Source organism: Pantherophis guttatus, chromosome 2 (assembly GCF_059756535.1).
Source record: "Pantherophis guttatus breed Tessera chromosome 2, ASM5975653v1, whole genome shotgun sequence".
Taxonomy (NCBI): Eukaryota; Metazoa; Chordata; class Lepidosauria; order Squamata; family Colubridae; genus Pantherophis; species Pantherophis guttatus.
This window is the reverse complement of record NC_142064.1, coordinates 258,182,392-258,200,340: the sequence shown is the minus strand read 5'-3', so window position 1 is coordinate 258,200,340 and position 17,949 is coordinate 258,182,392. Positions and strand designations below refer to the sequence as shown.

At 40.9% G+C, this 17,949-nt stretch overlaps 1 protein-coding gene across 1 annotated transcript; it reads right to left on the bottom strand.

Annotated features, from left to right (window-relative positions):
• Positions 1 to 3,873: 3,873 nt before the first annotated feature.
• On the bottom strand, positions 3,874 to 16,844 carry LOC148115654 (vomeronasal type-2 receptor 26-like). The gene is made up of 3 exons (XM_087885211.1): positions 16,566 to 16,844; positions 12,219 to 12,477; positions 3,874 to 4,817 (listed from the first exon to the last, which is right to left on the bottom strand). The coding sequence occupies exons 1-3, from the start codon at positions 16,842 to 16,844 to the stop codon at positions 3,874 to 3,876; spliced, it is 1,482 nt and encodes a 493-aa protein (XP_087741337.1).
• Positions 16,845 to 17,949: the final 1,105 nt, after the last annotated feature.

The window sequence follows — 17,949 nt, the reverse complement described above, 5'->3', positions numbered from 1 at the left end:
CCTCATCCAAGCTCAAACCTTATAGAAAGAACCAGATCTTTGCAACCATCTGGAATGCTGAAAGTAGAGTGTTATTAAGTGTATATACATATATTACTCACAATATTTTATGATTTCTTCCTACTGGATTACCTATGAGACAATTAATGGCCAGATTCAAGTACTGGATTCAGTCTTGAGCAAGTGGTATTTTCTAGCTCCTGTAAAATCCATTTACAAAATATTAATGGCTTTGGAGTTACTGCCCTATATTCAAAAATCTTTAATGTGATCGTCTACAGCTGAAACATTAACTTATCACATAAGGTTTCTGTCCTCCTTCAATTCTTTTACAATATATTCCTTTATTTGAAGCAAAGGTAAAACTGAAGCCACAACATCTTATAAAATAGGTAAAGGCATTGGTTGGAAAGAAATATTGGAAAGGATGGAAAGATGGATAGAGTGCAACAGAGGGAAGGAGATGACACAATGTTGAGGAACCTCAAAAGATTGCCTTCTGCTCAAAAGTTTTGAGTAGCTTGATTATAACATTGCCCACTATATAACTACCATTTATATATAAAGAGTGAAAACATACATATTTCCTGCTTTCCCACCAATCGTTTGAGAACAGGCAGAACCTACTCAGGAAATTTATTTGGAAGAATCTTGCTAAAGCTGTCTATACTGTTGAGGCAGAAGAGCTTATAAGGAGCTTTGCATGCTCAGCTTTTCACAAACCGTCATGTACCTCAGGAGCACTTTCCTTAAAGCAAATTGAGAGAAGCAATAATGCCTTTCTCAAGTGAGAAATTGTTAAAAGAGAAAACATTAACTCCCTTTTTATAACCCAGCAATCCCTTAATTCAAGGTAGAGTCAGGGTGACTGAACGTTGCTGAGCATTTACTGGCCCTTCCTGATGTCATGTGGAGTTTGCAGCAGATATTTTTTCTCTGTGCCCTAGTAGAGAAACATCTGTCACTACCTAGGATTGAACTCTCAACCTTCTGATGGGGAGGCAAGTGTCTTTACCACTAGGCCACATGCCTTCCTCATGGTGAGGAATTAGGAAAAGGAAAAAACATCAAAGTGGATAAAACTTGTCACTAGAATCCTGTACTTGCCCACAAATACCTTCTCAATCTGTGGGTTGGAGCCTCAGAGAAAACATAGGGATAACGTCGAGAAAATATTTTAGATGTTATTCCAGCAATCAGGTAGTCTCCTGGCTTGTAGTAATTAAACCCTTTCAATTCTTCTGTTATCACCTTTAGTGGACATTTCAAGCGCATCGTGGCACAGGGAAATTGGGACAGAATCAGCATCAGAAAGAGCTGCATTTGCAGCAGCAGCATTTTGCAAATATCGATTGAGATCCTTCCTATATTTCTCTCTCTGAAGTACAGTTGATCCCAGAGTTCACAAAATAGTTCATCGGCAGTGAAGATGTTGGAGTTTGCTATACATCTGGAAGAGACACTTGCAATTTCAGTCTAGCACAGTCCCTGCCTAATTGCTTTAAAATTAAAGATGGTGGAAATCTCATAAATATTTTTTTTTAAAAAATAGAATAAATAACAGTGATTTTAATAATTAGATGGGGAATTGGGAATGACTGTTGCAACAGAAGTGTGCAGTTGGAGAAAACAATTTGACATGACTCAGAGGCATCATCCTAATTTTAGTGTCAGAAGGGGAACAATTCAGAAAAGTTTGCCTTTTATCCTAGAACAATATTCATGAAATGTTAAAGATTGTCCTGTGGTGAAACAATAGTATACTTTTTAACTAGCTAGTGGGTATATCATAATTTATTCTTATTCTGTCTGATGTGAATCTCAGTGAAGGTCAGCTATTCCAGAACATGATATAGCAATAGAACTTAGACTTACAGCTAAGACTTAGCTAAGCTAATTAAAGACTGGCAGCTTTACAGCCCTCTCTAAGCAGTTTACAGAGTCAGCATATTGCCCCTCACAATCTGGGTCCTCATTTTACCGACTTCGGAAGGATGGAAGGCTGAGTCAACCTTGAGCTGGTCAGGATCGAACTGCTGGCAGTCAGCAGAGTTAGCCTGCAATACTGCATTCTAATCACCGCACCACTATGGTGTTGTACTGCTAAAAGCAACTGTGGGGTTTGTTTTGGAAAAAATTTCTGAATACTTTCCTCTTTGGGTTGGTATAGAGCCATGATGGCGAACCTATGGCACGCATGCCAGAAGTGGCATGCAAAGCCGTCTCTCTGGGCATGCAAGCTGTTGTCTGTTGGTCTTTCAGGTTCTGGCGTGCCGACCAGCTCATCTTCATATGCGTGGGAGCTGTGGATTTTAACTATCCAGTAGGGATATTATACCTCCTTACTCTGTCTTGGTGTGCATGGGAATCTTCCTCCTAAATGTAGATTGTTTATTTGATTTTTATTCATTACATTTATAGGCCACCCAAATTTCATCCCATAGTGTTCGATGATCTCACCCAACAGTTTTTTGTAGATGATACAAAGGAGTGGAGAGTGTACCAAGCCTTGTGATGACCCGCAAAGAAAAATCCATGGGCTGGGCCTTTCAACCCCTATTAATAATGATTGGAACCAGCCATGGAAAAATTAACAAACAAGCGTAACACTATGCTGCCCAGTTCTAAATTGACAGCTAGCCTAAAAGAATGCCATGGTCAATAATATTGGAAGCCATTGAGTGGCTTTTTCTCTTGAATTTAGGAAAAAGAAGAAATCTTCACCCACATGAGGCCAGAATGAGGAAGATTCATATTATTCCTACTTACTAGTTAAAAACTGATCAAAAATGACAAAACCAGACTGCAAAAAATAGAGTGCATGAACACACAATTTTTTGTGTTATTTATTATTACCACATGAGGGAAACAGGATGGACTATATTCCACGTGAGGTGGTTTGTAGCAGCACCCAAATCTAAGGTGTTCCTTTACCATATCAATCAATCAATCAATCAATCAATCAATCATCAATCAATCAACTACCTATGCTACTGTCAAGCACCAGGGAAATCAGGAGATTCAAGCAATTCAAATGAATATAAAGGTTTATTGCAAGGTTAAGCTCTCCACAAATATCTAAGCTGCCAACGGTCAAGGGAAATGGGTGGGAATTAAGTAAGTATTCAAGGTGGGCTGGACTTAGATCTCTTGCGAGAATGCAGGGACTCATAACATATGACATGTTTGACCCCTCCCTTGGGCTCAGTCTGGTCACCTCCTATATCCACTCACTGCCAATTCTCAGATGACTGGAAACTCTGAAACACTGAGTCCCATGTTATCAAATAGTCATTGTCATCTCTGCCAAGGTAGGCATCATAACAGCAAGAAAAAGTCTTCACGTGGACATGATGGCACCACTAACATCCAGTCAGAAATTGGTGGCAGATTCTTCAGATCCTCTGTGCTTTTCTTTGTCTTTAGTAACTGATTGGTTTTGCCCACAACCCAACAAGTGATGACGATAGTTTCACATAATTAAAATGCAAAGGAAGAGCAAGCTCTTATTAAAATAGGATTATGGATCATTAAGAAAAGACATCACATGACAGGGGCTTCCAAGTTCCCACAAACAAAGTCAGTGGGGAAGTTGCTTGGGTAGAAAAGTAATGGGGAACAATCTGTCAGTTTATTGATTTTGGTTATAAGAAGCTAGCAGGGAAGCTTACAAATGGTGATCATGTGACCACCAGATGTTGCAACCATCATGAGAACCAGTTGTCAGGTCATTATCCAAAATTACCTATAGTTAGTCATTATAACTCAGCACTCACATTGATGGACAAAGCTTGTTTAAAGCACACAAAAAGGAGATTACTTACAAGACATAATATTTTATACCTGCAACCTATACAAAAATAGCTTCTAAAATCAGGAGCCCGCATAGCTTTTCATCATTAGATGCTCCTTAGTGTTCATATCAGGTCTCAGAATAATGATGTAGCATTTGGGGACAAAGATGCAGCCCAGTAAACCAAGACTGGAGGCCAGGATGGAGAAGATCTGCACAGCCACCATGTATTTCCCTTTGGTGCTCAGGTAAGTGGGGACAAAGGAGATCCAAACACTGCAGAAAACCAGCATGCTGAAAGTGATCCACTTGGCTTCATTGAAGGTCCCTGGGAGTTTTCTGGCTAGAAAAGCCACCATGAAGCAGATGGTAGCCAGAAACGCCATGTAGCCAAGGGCAGTGTAGAACATGGTAACTGAGCCTTCATTACACTGCAGGATGATCTGTCCTGGTTGGGAATGCAGGTCAAAATCTGGGAATGCAGGAGAAATTCCTAGCCATACAAGGCAGATGCCCACCTGAACCCCAGAACAGGACAGGACAATAGAGACAGCCAAACTCTTTCCCAGCCATTTCCTCATCATGCTGCCTGGCTTTGTGGCCAGAAATGCCACCACCACCATGACAGTCTTGGCCAGCAATGAAGAAACAGCAACTGAAAAAATAATACTGAAGGTGGTTTGTCGAAGAAGACAGGTAACTTTCTTAGGTTGACCCATAAATAGAAGGGAGGTCAAGAAGGAAAGCAGGAGGGCGATCAAGAGTATGTAGGTGAGGTCCCGGTTATTGGCTTTGACTATGGGAGTTTCTCGGTACTTAATGAAGATTCCCAGAACAAAGGCAGTAGTTATGGATAAGGCAAAGGCAAAAAGAATCAGGATGAGACCCAAATTTTCTTTATAGGACAGGAAAGTTATAACCTTGGGGATACATTGATCTCTCTTCTCATTGGAATGCTGATCATCTGGACACTTTTCACAATGGGCTGCATCTGAAAAACAGAAAAACGTGTCTGTTTCTGCAGCTATAGAATTATAGGAAATACAAATGAAATCAATACTACTACAATACATAAAACATGTTTTTATAAATGATGGGGTGAGAGAAGATATTGACAGAAGTGGAGAACATATTGGAAAATACTTATCCATCATACTTAGTCAAAGCTAAGTAGGAAATGTGAGAAAATATATTAATTAATTAATTAATTAATTATTAGAGCCTTGGTGGCGCAGCAGACTAAAGTGCTGTTAAGTAGCACCAGCTGTCTGCAATTACTGCAAGTTCAAATCTCACCAGGCTCAAGGTTGACTCAGCCTTCCATCCTTTCGAGGTAGGTAAAATGAGGACCTGGATTGTGGGGGCAATATGCTGACTTTATATAAAAAAAAGAACACCGCTTGGGGGGGCCGAAAGCCCTACTAAGCAGGTATATACAAAAGTATGAAGGCTATTGCTTAACACATTGTAAGCCGCCCTGAGTCTCGGGAGAAGGGCGGCATATAAATCGAACCAATAAATAAATAAACAAACAAACAAATAAACAAATAAATAAATAAATAAATAAATAAATAAAGGATAAATAGTTCATTAATCATTTTCATCTTCTCTACTAATAATTTACTATTATTATTATTATTATTATTATTATTATTATTATTATTATTATTATTATTGTTATTATTATTATTATTATTGCGTGGCTTCTGGTCCAGAGACAGAATCACACTTGGCAAAATAAAGTTTCTATCCTATCCTATCCTATCCTATCCTATCCTATCCTATCCTATCCTATCCTATCCTATCCTATCCTATCCTATCCTATCCTATCCTATCCTATATGACCTATGCGAGATAGTGAAGAAGTGCTATGGAAAATGAGTTACATTGGATGGACAGAAATTTAGAATTTTGGCTTTAATTAATTAAATTGTTGCTGAAATGCAATTGTTGTCTTGTTATATTGCATATTTCATAATGGCAAATGATGCACTCTGGGCTCTTATGTCACGTTTGCTCACTTGATGGGTCCAACAAAGAGAGGTTGTTGTACATTGATTGAAATGGTATTAATTAGAACCAATTAATATCTCCACCATGTTCAATATGGAGTGTGGCTCTTGGGACACCAAGGCTGACCTGGGGCTAGAAAAGAACCAATGCTGGAGCTCAGTACCTCTTCAGGGAGGCCCACACCACAATCAGGCCACATCATCTTCAAAAAATAATTCAATATTTCTGTTGACCAGAAGACTTTTCTTCTTTCCTGATACCTCAGGAAAGAAAGAAGAGACTTCAGCGGTTTTTCATTATTTATTTAATAGCCAAATCTTCATGCAAAATTAGGTGATGGTAACCAATCTTAAAAAGTTTGTGGAACTTTCAGAAATTCCATTTTTCTTACTTTGTGTAATCATAAGCATACTATGCTACTAATTAGGTTGACAAATAGTAGGGAAAAAACATCTTTACCAAACACTGATAGAAATGCAAGAGTGACTTTTGACTGCATCGTGAATTTGTCTCTTTTTTCCAAAGCCACCTACCTTCTTTCTCAGAGAATGTTCCTTCCATACACAGAGAACAGTCATAGCAACAAACTGGTTTTCCCTCAATCATAACCTCGGCATGTCCTAGGTAACAACTTTCTGTACATCTAGAAGAAGGCACTATCTAATTATAACAATAAAGATCAGTCAGAGCAGCATATGAATTATATGGGTTTATTTCAATGAACTGGTTTCTGGAAAACAACAAACACATGGAGCAAACTCAGCCATGGAATAGTGCTATAGCAATTATTGATGGATACCCCCATCTTCGTTCCTTTCCCTCTAGAAAGACTCTCTAGAAAGGCTCTAGAAAGAGTGCAGAAAAGAGCAACAAAAATGATTAGGGGATTGGAGGCTAAAACATATGAAGAATGGTTTCAGGGACTGGGTAATGAAAAGAAGGACTAGGGGAGACATGATAGCAGTGTTCCAATATCTCAGGGGTTGCCACAAAGAAGAGGGAGTCAAGCTATTCTCCAAAGCACCTGAGGGCAGGAAAAGATACAATGGATGGAAACTAATCAAGGGGAGAAACATAGACTAAGGAGAAATTTCCTGACAGTTAAAACAATTAATCAGTGGAACAACTTGCCTTCAGAAGTTGTGAATTTTCCAACACTGGACATTTTAAAGAAGATGTTGGATAGCCATTTGTCTGAAGTAATGTAGGGTTTCCTGTCTAAGCAGGGGGTTGGACTAGAAGACTTCCAAGGTCCCTTACAACTCAACTCTTCTCTTCTCTTCTCTTCTCTTCTCTTCTCTTCTCTTCTCTTCTCTTCTCTTCTCTTCTCTTCTCTTCTCTTCTCTTCTCTTCTCTTCTCTTCTCTTCTCTCTCTTCCCTTCCCTTCCCTTCCCTTCCCTTCCCTTCCCTTCCCTTCTCTTCTCTTCTCTTCTCTTCTCTTCTCTTCTCTTCTCTTCTCTTCTCTTCTCTTCTCTTCTCCTCTCCTCTCCTCTCCTCTCCACTCCACTCCACTCCACTCCACTCCACTCCACTCTACACTACTCTATTCTCTGTTGGAGGTATCATCTAACATCGACCTTTATGGAATAAGACTCTCCACAGAAATGGTAAATTAAAGTTGATTCTCTTTCTCTGTAAATCTTTACTGTCAATTCAGAAACATTGTGTGAATCATCCCACTGCATTAAAGAGCAAAAGAAACTCATGGGACATTTTTTCTCCAGGAGTATAACTTTACTGAAAAGCCATATGGGTACAGAAGTAGAAAAGCCAGTTCTGATGTTTTTGTGCACAAACAGTATAGGAAAACTTTTTCTCCCCCTGCCCCTGGACCTCCTATTGTCCATTGTCCACTAATCAATTGCACTTGCTTTATGTTGTGGCCCCGCCCTCTGAGCCTGTCCCATCGGAGGAAGAAAGCTCCGAGCATGAGGAAGAGGAGTCAGCCAGGCCTCCCTCTCCAGGCCCCTCCCCTCTGGCATTGTCTCAAGTGCCGGTCGAGGGAGAGGAGACAGCTGATTCCAGTCAAAGTGATAATGAGACATCATTCCTGGACGCACGCCTCCGAAGGCGTGATAAACGTTTGCAGCAGTTTAGGAGGCGTGCTAGGGATTAGCACTGAGTCACTGGACCACACCCCAGAGACCACACCCCAGAGACTATATAATAGAGAGTGGTGGTCAAGGATCTTTTGTGACGAACAAAGCAAAACCTTGGAGTCACTAAAGCCTCGTCCGGAACTGCTGGGAGGAATATTATTTCTGTTTGGACTTTCTTGAACGTTCGTATTTTATCTGTCTGTTTGTGCAAATAAAGTCCCTTGGCAGACGGTGTGTCTATCGCTGCCAAGTCGGAGATAAGAACTGGGTGCGTTCCAAAGTGTTTCCTTAACCCTCGACTGGCTGTGTGTGTGTGTGTGGGTACGGGGACAGATCACTTTATTTTGAAAACAGCCTGTTTACTTCAGACGTTTCCAGTCGATGACCTTGGGGTTTCGGTTTGTCTCACATTTCCACGCGGCACTCTTGCATTCCAAAGTTCCCTTCCAAACCTCGCCTTAAATTCCAATGCCTTCTTTCCCTCCTCCCGTTACTGTTATCTGGTTGCAAGCAGGGCTGCATAGTGAGTCAACTGTTACATACTGTTTTCTACATTCTGAAGGAAAATTGTTCCATTCCAAAAGGTGCCTGTCCTTACTGCATGTGTGAAAGGCTATATCTACTTTCTTCCTTTTTGGTTGGGTTGGAGGGAGGAAACTTCCAAAATCTGGGTTTATTTATTGTGGCAACAGTCCCTATCTTTCTCTCATATAGCTGAACATTGTATCTTTCAGAGCAATCAAAACCCCGAGGCCTAGAGTTTCCTCAAAGTATGAATTTATTAGGAATGTCATATTGGCACAGCTGGTGAAAATCTGACTCTGAAGGACCTGAGGTTTTCCCCACCGAAATCAAAACCCAAAGTTCTTTCCCCCAGATCACATGTCCATTACATGGTCCAACCAGATCACAGTCCCAACTCCGGCTGGCATTGTCCATGCCCCTCCAACACCTGATAGAGTATCCTTGTCTTCCATGGGAAAGAATGTGATTTTGGCTACACATCCCCCAGCTATCTCTGTCTCGCCCCTCACGCTCCCAGAGCTCCAACCAACCTTGCTATGGCAGCCCAGATGGCAAAGATGTTGCAAGATTTTAAGGATCAGACTCAATAATTGATTTAAGAATAAAGTATTCAAACAAAACACTGTTTATTTACAGTAGGCATTCTATATTCACTGAATAATCACAGATAGAAGCAAGGAGGAGGTGCATACAGCTCCTTTTATATACACAAGGCGGAGCAAGATATGGGAGTGGTTAAATATGAATATATTAAATGATGAAGAATAAGTTAACCCCTAATACCCCGGTTATATACTATTTACATATTGGAGAATAAGGCATTTACTTGTGACAAAAGACGCTTCCAAAATGGCTTCAAGGCTGACAGTATCATCATGTATAAATGATTTTTTTTCAACTGACTTCATTTTATCCACCACATGTTCAACTTGATATCTTTCTTTTGTGCAATTCAGTGTACTTGTCAACTCACAAAGGATTTCTAGTCTGCTCTTGAGCTGTCATGGGCAGAAAGGGGGGAGATCTGTCAGAGCAGTTCAGCAGCCCCATTTACAAGCACATTCCATGCACACCTTCCTCCAAGGTCGGATCTCAGATTACCAGAGCCAGTTTGTGAGTCATGGTTTCTACAGCCCATGGAAGTGCCTTGTTGGAGAATGTGATTTATGACACAGCCTGGGAGGAGCGGGTAACAGGGCCATAGTTGAGCCGTAAATTACATGTGGTAGTGTTGACTACACTTGGCAAGCTGCCAACATGGTGCTCCTAATAAAGAACTGGATTTCTTTTGAAACTTGGCTTGAAGGTCATGAGTTAATGGTCGGAGCCCTGACAGGACTATTCTCTTGAACCTTTGGTTATTGTCTCATTGAAAATAAGATTGTTTCATAGTTTATTCATATTGTGACTTAATAATGTAGACTGTAAGGGCCCTAACACAACCGGTGATGTAGCAGTATTCATTTTGTGGGAAACTACTGAAAAACCTCTAAAGATACATAATATACTATGAATTATAGGGGCTTTAGGCTTCCTTATTTGGAGGGTATGTGGACTATCATCAATAAGAATTATTTTGGAGCAGAAAATGTGGGGAAAAAATAGGAGATCTCAAACCAAGCAGCTTCACCTACCTGACCAAATGATATTGGCCACAGGATGGCACTCTGATTGATGGAGAGCTTGACTTCAGAGGAGCCTTCTCTTTTTACACTCCCAACTTTCACCCAAGGAACAGAATTTTTGGAAGATGGTTTCCAGTTCGCTATGTCAAAGTCAGCAGTCGGAATGCCATTTTCATCCAAATAAATCCCATCTCTGGAAGTGTTGTGAAGCTGAAAGTTTCTCAGAAACCAATGAAGCTGCAAAGAAAATCACATTATTGGCACATCAACTGAAACCAGCTTAGTGTCTCTCCCACTAAGAAATTGCCAAACACCAACAACATAATCATAACTAAAGAAATCCCATCTAGGTATGGAAATCCTTCACTGCTCCCCCAACACCAAACATGCCAACAATTGACAACACAAAATGAACAAGAGGATTACCATACACTGTGGGTGAGAAATCTGTATGTCTTCCTTGGATTTCCAGATGTTTCTTGGAGCAAACACATCAGCTGGCACATCCACAAAAATAACACATAAGGGGCCTACTTCCCTATCAGTACTGCTGCCTCTATATATCAAGGGGTGGCCACTTTCAAACCACTGAATGTCTCTTATGATATATGGCTTTTTGAAATAATTCACTTCTACTTTGAGCAATTGTCCTATGTCCTTCATTTGGCGATCCAGCTTAGCTGAAAATTCTTCTAGCAACATGTAATAAACTGTTCTTAACAAATTATAAGTAAACTGAATAAGGAGGTCAACTTATTTTCCAAAGCACAAGAGGGCAGGACAAGAATCAATGGATGGAACAACCTGGAACTAAGGAGGAATTTCCTAACAGTGGGGACAATTAACCAGTGGAATGGCTTGCCTTCAGAAATTGTGGGGGCTTCATCACTGGAGGTTTGTAAGAAGAGACTGGACAGCCACTTGTCTGAAATGGTATAGAGTCTCCTGCTTGAGCAGAGGGTTGGACCAGAAGACCTCCAAGATCCCTTCCAGTTCTATTCTGATTGGGTGATTGAATATTGACATATTTGCATTTTAGCTACCCATAAGAACCTGATTGGAGGATTGCTAGAGTATCTTGAAGCTCATTTAGTTTGCAAATGAGAAAAATTGCTTTGTCACTATTGAGGTGTCTCTGTCACTACAGCATCCTAAACCAGCCCAGGTAGTTTCTGTTTGGAAGAGTTATTCCCATAATGTCTCTGTCACTCTCAAATACCATAAACTGGACAATTGCTGTTTGTAATGTCTCACCCTTCTCTGCATCCAATTTTATACATTGAAAGATGAGTACCCAGGGGTGGGATTCTACCGGTTCGGATCGGTTTGGCTGAACTGGTAGCTCCGATGATCAGCTGGGCCTGCCCACCCCTGAGCTTTAGTTACCTATATCTTCACAGCTGATTAGCGTGGCAGAGTGGATTGCCACGGCTCAGCTGTTTTAATTCCCTAACACTAACATGGAAGGTGATTTTTCATCCAATTGCGTATGGGCATGTAGTGAAGCGCGCAATCACCGAACCGGTTGTTAAGTTGGTAGGATCCCACCACTGGGAGTAGCAGTGAAATATCAAAGAAGAAGTCTTACCTGCCATGGCTGTATATACTGGAATGACTGCTGGTTTCCAACGTGCATTTGCCTCTTACTCAGTTGGGAGGAAGAGACAACATTGAGGACTGAGGCCATAGCTTGGATTGCTTTGGAAATACCAGAGCCATCCTCATTTACCCTTTCAGCAAGCACATCATGGGGTGGTAATAGCCTGCTCTCTTTTTCTGTGCATCTTTCCCAAACTTTCTTAGACAACACAGACCTTGAAAAGGAACACTGGAATGCTTCCTTTACAAACTGTTTCTCAGTAGTGGAATATGAATTAAAATTATAATGTTGTCCCCTCTTTGTCTGAGTGAGGAAGGAAAACAAAACATGTTTACACTGGAGATCAAGTTTTTTGGTAAACATTTTTACACTTAAATATGACAAAGTTGTTGCAATCCACACTTTTTCTGCAATTAATGTGTTCTCCATTTCACTAACATTTATTACTGATAATAGCATTACTGTGGCCTGAAAATCCAGTTGAAAAACTACAATTTTTACTTCAGTGTTGATTAGAAGGTTTACTATTTTCCTTTTTTCTTGCTCAAACATATCTCCGGTACGTATATCCACATTCGTTGCTGGGATGACCTCTGAGAGGACAATGCAAATCCCATTTTTTACAGTTAGAGTTTCCAAACTTTTTTTAAGGTTTTCTCCTCTTTCGTTGTCCTGAGAAAGGAGGCTGATCCATGTCCATCGGAAATGAAGGAGCAGCTTGACAATTGCTGAGTTAGGAGGTTCTTGTTTTGGGGTCATCTGGTAGAAAAAAGGAAAATGATGCTTTGGCTCAGGTATGTGGCTGAAAACACCAAAGCTGATCTAAGAGGAAAGAGAATATATTAGCAGTGAATGTCACTTTTAATAGTAATATCAATAGCACTTAGACTTATATAGTGCTTTACAGTGCTTTACAGCCCTCTCTAAGCAGTTTACAGTGTCAGCCTATTGCCCCCAACAATCTGGGTCCTCATTTTACCCACCTTGGAAGGATGGAAGCCTGAGTCAACCTTGAGCCTGGTGAGATTCAAACTGCCAAATTGCAGGCAGCCACTAATCAGCAGAAGTAGCCTGCAGTACTACACTCTAACCACTGCACCACTGCAGCTCCTAATCCTAATCCTAAAAGATGGATTCTTAAATGTAAGGGCCTTTCTCCAATGCTGAGATAATTTTATAGAAAAAAAAGTATCTGCATAATTTTAGCTTGGTCCTTTAATGTTTTCTACTCAGCTCCTCTTTGCTGCCTTTGAGGTGAGGGAGCTCTGACTTAATCTATGCGTGATCAACATGGGTGATCACCAGGCTGCATACATTTCTGGCCAAACCCTACCCATACAGCTATGTCTGGGTGATGAAATGGATGCAGTGAGGCACTATTGCTCACAATCAAGAACTGAGGCTCACACGAGCACTACATACTCTATGGGTCAGCTACATAGTAGATCATCAGGTTCTGCAAGTGGTTCAGGTCAGATAAGAGCATCTTAATATATTAGAATAGAGAACTCTCCTGATTTAACATGGATACAAACAGAAAAAGCTACATTCAGATTAGGAGTGACTGTTAAATCAGACATTCTAGTGCGAAATTCCAGCTACTCTATGAAAATACAATGACTGATCCTTTTGCTTAGGGCTCTATACATCAACAGGCATTTGAGCAATTGAAGGCAGACCTTATAAAATACTTGGCTTTGAGACTTCTACAATATAGAAAGGACCTTGGACTTGGTGTTTTAACACAACAATATGGGGACTCCTATAGATGGGATGCAGTTGCAGAGGCTTACTCTCCTTGCTTATGTGCATTTCAGCAACAAGTTAGTTACTGACCATGCAAAGTACATTCTGTTACACAGTATGATGCAGTGGTGGGATTCAGCCAGTTCGCACCACTTTGGGAGAACCGGTTGTTAACTTTCTGAGCAGTTTGGTAAACTGGTTGTTGGAAGAAATCATTAGGGCAGAGAACCGGTTGTTCAATTACTTGAATCACACCACTGGTATGATGTCATTATATACATACATAAAGTACAAGCTTGAGAATCTTTTATCCATCTCTGTACTACTCCTATCTTATGACATGCAGCATCTGCAGAATCCTAGGGTAAGAATTTATAAATTTCCTCCTAAAAACTCAGTTGAATTTTTTTTTTTAATTTTTGATTTATATGCCGGCCTTCTCTGGAGACTCAGGGCAGTTTACAATGTGCTCAGCAATAGCCTTCATCCTTTTGTATATGTATACAAAGTCAGCTTATTGCCCCCACAACTGGGTCCTCAATTTACCTACCTTAGAAAGGATGGAAGGCTGAGTCAACCTTGAGCCTTGGGGAAATTCGAACCTGCAGTAATTGCAGGCAGCTGGTCTTAATAACCAGCTTAATAACAGGGTGCCCTAGACCACTGTACTACCAAGGCTCTTTTTCTTCCTTCCATTATAGAGCCTCAGGACTGTTTTGTCTTTTACACTAACAGCAACAATGCTAAGGTAGGATTTGAAGGAGGAAGTTGAAAGAGAATATAATTATTCCAAGGATAGATTAAAGAACATTTTGGGAATCCCCAATAACCACTAGCTCAGAAGTTCAAGCAGAGTTGGACAGGTCACGGAATTCATATAAAGGATATTTTTTTTCTTTTAATGATCCTGTAATTCCTTACATTGGGGTGGCGTCAGGCCAACTGAATGGACCTGAGTGTTTACAGGCCAGATGCCCTTCCTGTTGCCAACGCAGAGTTCGCAGCAGATAATTACTCATTGTGCCCAGAGAGAGAAATATCTGCCGCTACCTAGGATTGAACTCACAGCCTCCTGATTCAATTCATATAAAGGATATGCAGTCTATTTAACCTACTTCAAGGGAAGAGGACTAAAGCTATGTTCCTTCCAATGCCCTTCAAAAAGGTACAAAAATGTACCTTTTCTAGATGAAACAGATTGATTTTGCTGGTATGCTCCCATGTAAATAGAAGAAGCATCTATTGGTTTTTCTATGGACCTTTAGTAATTATGGGGAGGATTTTGCTACTAGAAGAGCAGATGCTGTTGATTGACCTGGTACCAAAATTGGGCTTTTCAGTACTGATCCATTCAAGCAGAGGGAATCACTTGAAATTGGGTCATCCAAATAACAATCATGCTCTGGGCATAGACTGACAATACCATCGTGCTTACATCCATATCCATTCTCTTTTGCCAAGAGAACTGCTTTGCTAGACTAATAGAAGTAATTGATTGGTATTTGTCTGCAGTGGTCTGAGGATCGCTGGTCAGGTCTGAGGGATTTGATCTGTCCCCGTACCCACACACACACAAACACAGCCAGTCAAGGGTTAAGGAAACACTTTGGAACGCACCCAGGTCTTATCTTCCACTTGGCAGCGATAGACACACCGTCTGCCAAGTGACTTTATTTTCAAAGTAAAACAGAAAGATAAATACTCAAGAGTCCAAATGTCCGACACTTTAAATCTTTCTCTCAGCAGTTCCGGACGAGGCTTTAGTGACTATCTAAGGTTTGCTTTGTTCGTTACAAGGATCCTTTACCACTACCCTCTATTATATAGTCTCTGGGGTGTGGTCCAGTGACTCAGTTCTAATCCCTAGCACGCCTCCTAAGCTGCTGCAAACGTTTATCACGCCTTCGGAGGCGTGCGTCCAGGAATGATGTTTCTTCATCACTCTGATTCGAATCAGCTGTCTCCTCTCCCTCGGCCGGCACTTGAGACAATGCCAGAGGGGAGGGTCCTGGAGAGGGAGGCCTGGCTGACTCCTCTTCCTCATGCTCGGAGCTTTCTTCCTCCGATGGGACAGGCTCAGAGGGCGGGGCCACAACAGGATTGGCTAGGACAGTGATGGCTAACCTTTTTGCCATTGCATGCCAAATGCGGGGGGGGGGGACTGTGGGGGGGAAGTGTGCATGCGTGCCCACACCGATAATTCAATGCGTCCCACCCCCCGCACTCCCCCCGCTTTTGGCACGCGATGGCACGGTGGGCCCAATAGGCCTGTTTTTTTGCCCTCCCCAGGCACCAGAGGCTTTCTTGGAGCCTGGGGAGGGCGAAAAAGGCCTTTCCCAGCCCCCCGGAGGCCCTCCAGAGGCTGGAAATGGCCTGTTTCCCAACTTCCAGTGGGCCAAGAAGGCCAGAAAATTAGCTGGCCGGCACGTGCATGTGCGCTGGAACTGAGCTAGGGCAATGCTCACGTGCCCACAGATATGGCTCCGCATGCCACCTTTGGTACGTGTGCCATAGGTTCGCCATCACGGGGCTAGGAGATCTTTACAGACCCTTTTAACTTTTTCATTCTATGTTTTTATGACCAAGCCCATCTTTTTCATACCGGTCATTAACTTTTCAATTTATAACTCACTCATTCAACACTTATACATTCTTGATTCTCCCTTGTCTTTCTTTGTCATACCCATTTTTAAAATACCCAATGACTACCGTCTTCAAACTCATTTTATTATCACTTTTGAAAAATATCACACTTTCAATTACCAAAACAGCTATTGTGGGTTTTTCAACAAAAAAATCTTGCAACAGGTCACATTTTTACTATTCACTTTGTACAAGCATTTGTGTGCCACAATATTTCTCCATCCTTTCCCTGATGTTAGTAGATATTCTACCATGGGACCCGAGTTCATTTACATGCTTTTTTATTTCTTTGATGAAAGGCTCTTTAGTGGCAGAATTGGAGAAGTCACAAACTAAAGACATTGTTTCCAAGCCATGTTATGGCAGGGAGACTAAAATCATATATATGCATTTTTTTTGGGAAACAAAATTATTTCAGGTATTTTAATATCTAATTACCTTTTGGAGATAATATGAGGTCTTCAGTCTGGGCTAATTTGAAGATCATACAACATGGAATTAAGTACATTTTAGTTTCATACCTGTGGAATTTTGTAGATGCCCAGGAAAGTAGAAATGTGATCAAAGAATTCAGTATCCATCTCTTCAAGAACTGCCAGCAGGTTCTTTTGTCTTCCACATCTATAGTTTGGGACATTCTCCTGACCTGTAGACAGCAAGTCCATCATGACCTCATAGGTGATCCTGGCATTGAGGAAGTTATCGTAGATGTTGTAACCCAGTGTGATATTGGGTAACACTCTTGGGCTCTGGTTGATTTTATGAACAGTCAAGAAGAAGAGCAGGGTGAGGTGGAACATCATCGAATTACTGCAAAATAATAGCCTATTTGTACAATGTCATTAGATAGCTCACATCCATCCATAAAGCATATCATAGATAAAACACAAATGAAAACATAGCATTCCTCCAAGGTGTCAGACCAAACATCCTCTCAGCTGAATCCCTAATCCAAGCTCAAACCTTATAGGAAGAACCAGATCTTTGCAACCATCTGGAATGCTGAAAGTAGAGTGTTATTAAGTGTATATACATATATTACTCACAATATTTTATGATTTCTTCCTACTGGATCACCCAGGAGACAATTAATGGCCAGATTCAAGTACTGGATTCAGTCTTGAGCAAGTGGTATTTTCTAGCTCCTGTAAAATCCATTTACAAAATATTAATGGCTTTGGAGTTACTGCCCTATATTCAAAAATCTTTAATGTGATCGTCTACAGCTGAAACATTAACTTATCACATAAGGTTTCTGTCCTTCTTGAATTCTTTTACAATATATTCCTTTATTTGAAGCAAAGGTAAAACTGAAGCCACAACATCTTACAAAATAGGTAAAGGCATTGGTTGGAAAGAAATATTGGAAAGGGTGGAAAAAAAGATAGAGTGCAACAGAGGGAAGGAGATGACACAATGTTGAGGAACCTCAAAAGATTGCCTTCTGCTCAAAAGTTTTGAGTAGCTTGATTATAACATTGCGCACTATATAACTACCATTTATATATAAAGAGTGAAAACATACATATTTCCTGCTTTCCCACCAATCGTTTGAGAACAGGCAGAACCTACTCAGGAAATTTATCTTGGAGGAATATTGCTAAAGCTGTCTATACTGTTGAGGCAGAAGAGCTTACAAGGAGCTTTGCATGCTCAGCTTTTCACAACCCGTCATGTAGCTCAGGAGCACTTTCCTTAAAGCAAATTGAGAGAAGCAATAATGCCTTTCTCAAGCGAGAAATTGGGAAAAGAGAAAACATTAACTCCCTTTTTATAACCCAGCAATCCCTTAATTCAAGGTAGAGTCAGGGTGACTGAACATTGCTGAGCATTTACTGGCCCTTCCTGATGTCATGTGGAGTTTGCAGCAGATATTTTTTCTCTGTGCCCTAGTAGAGAAACATC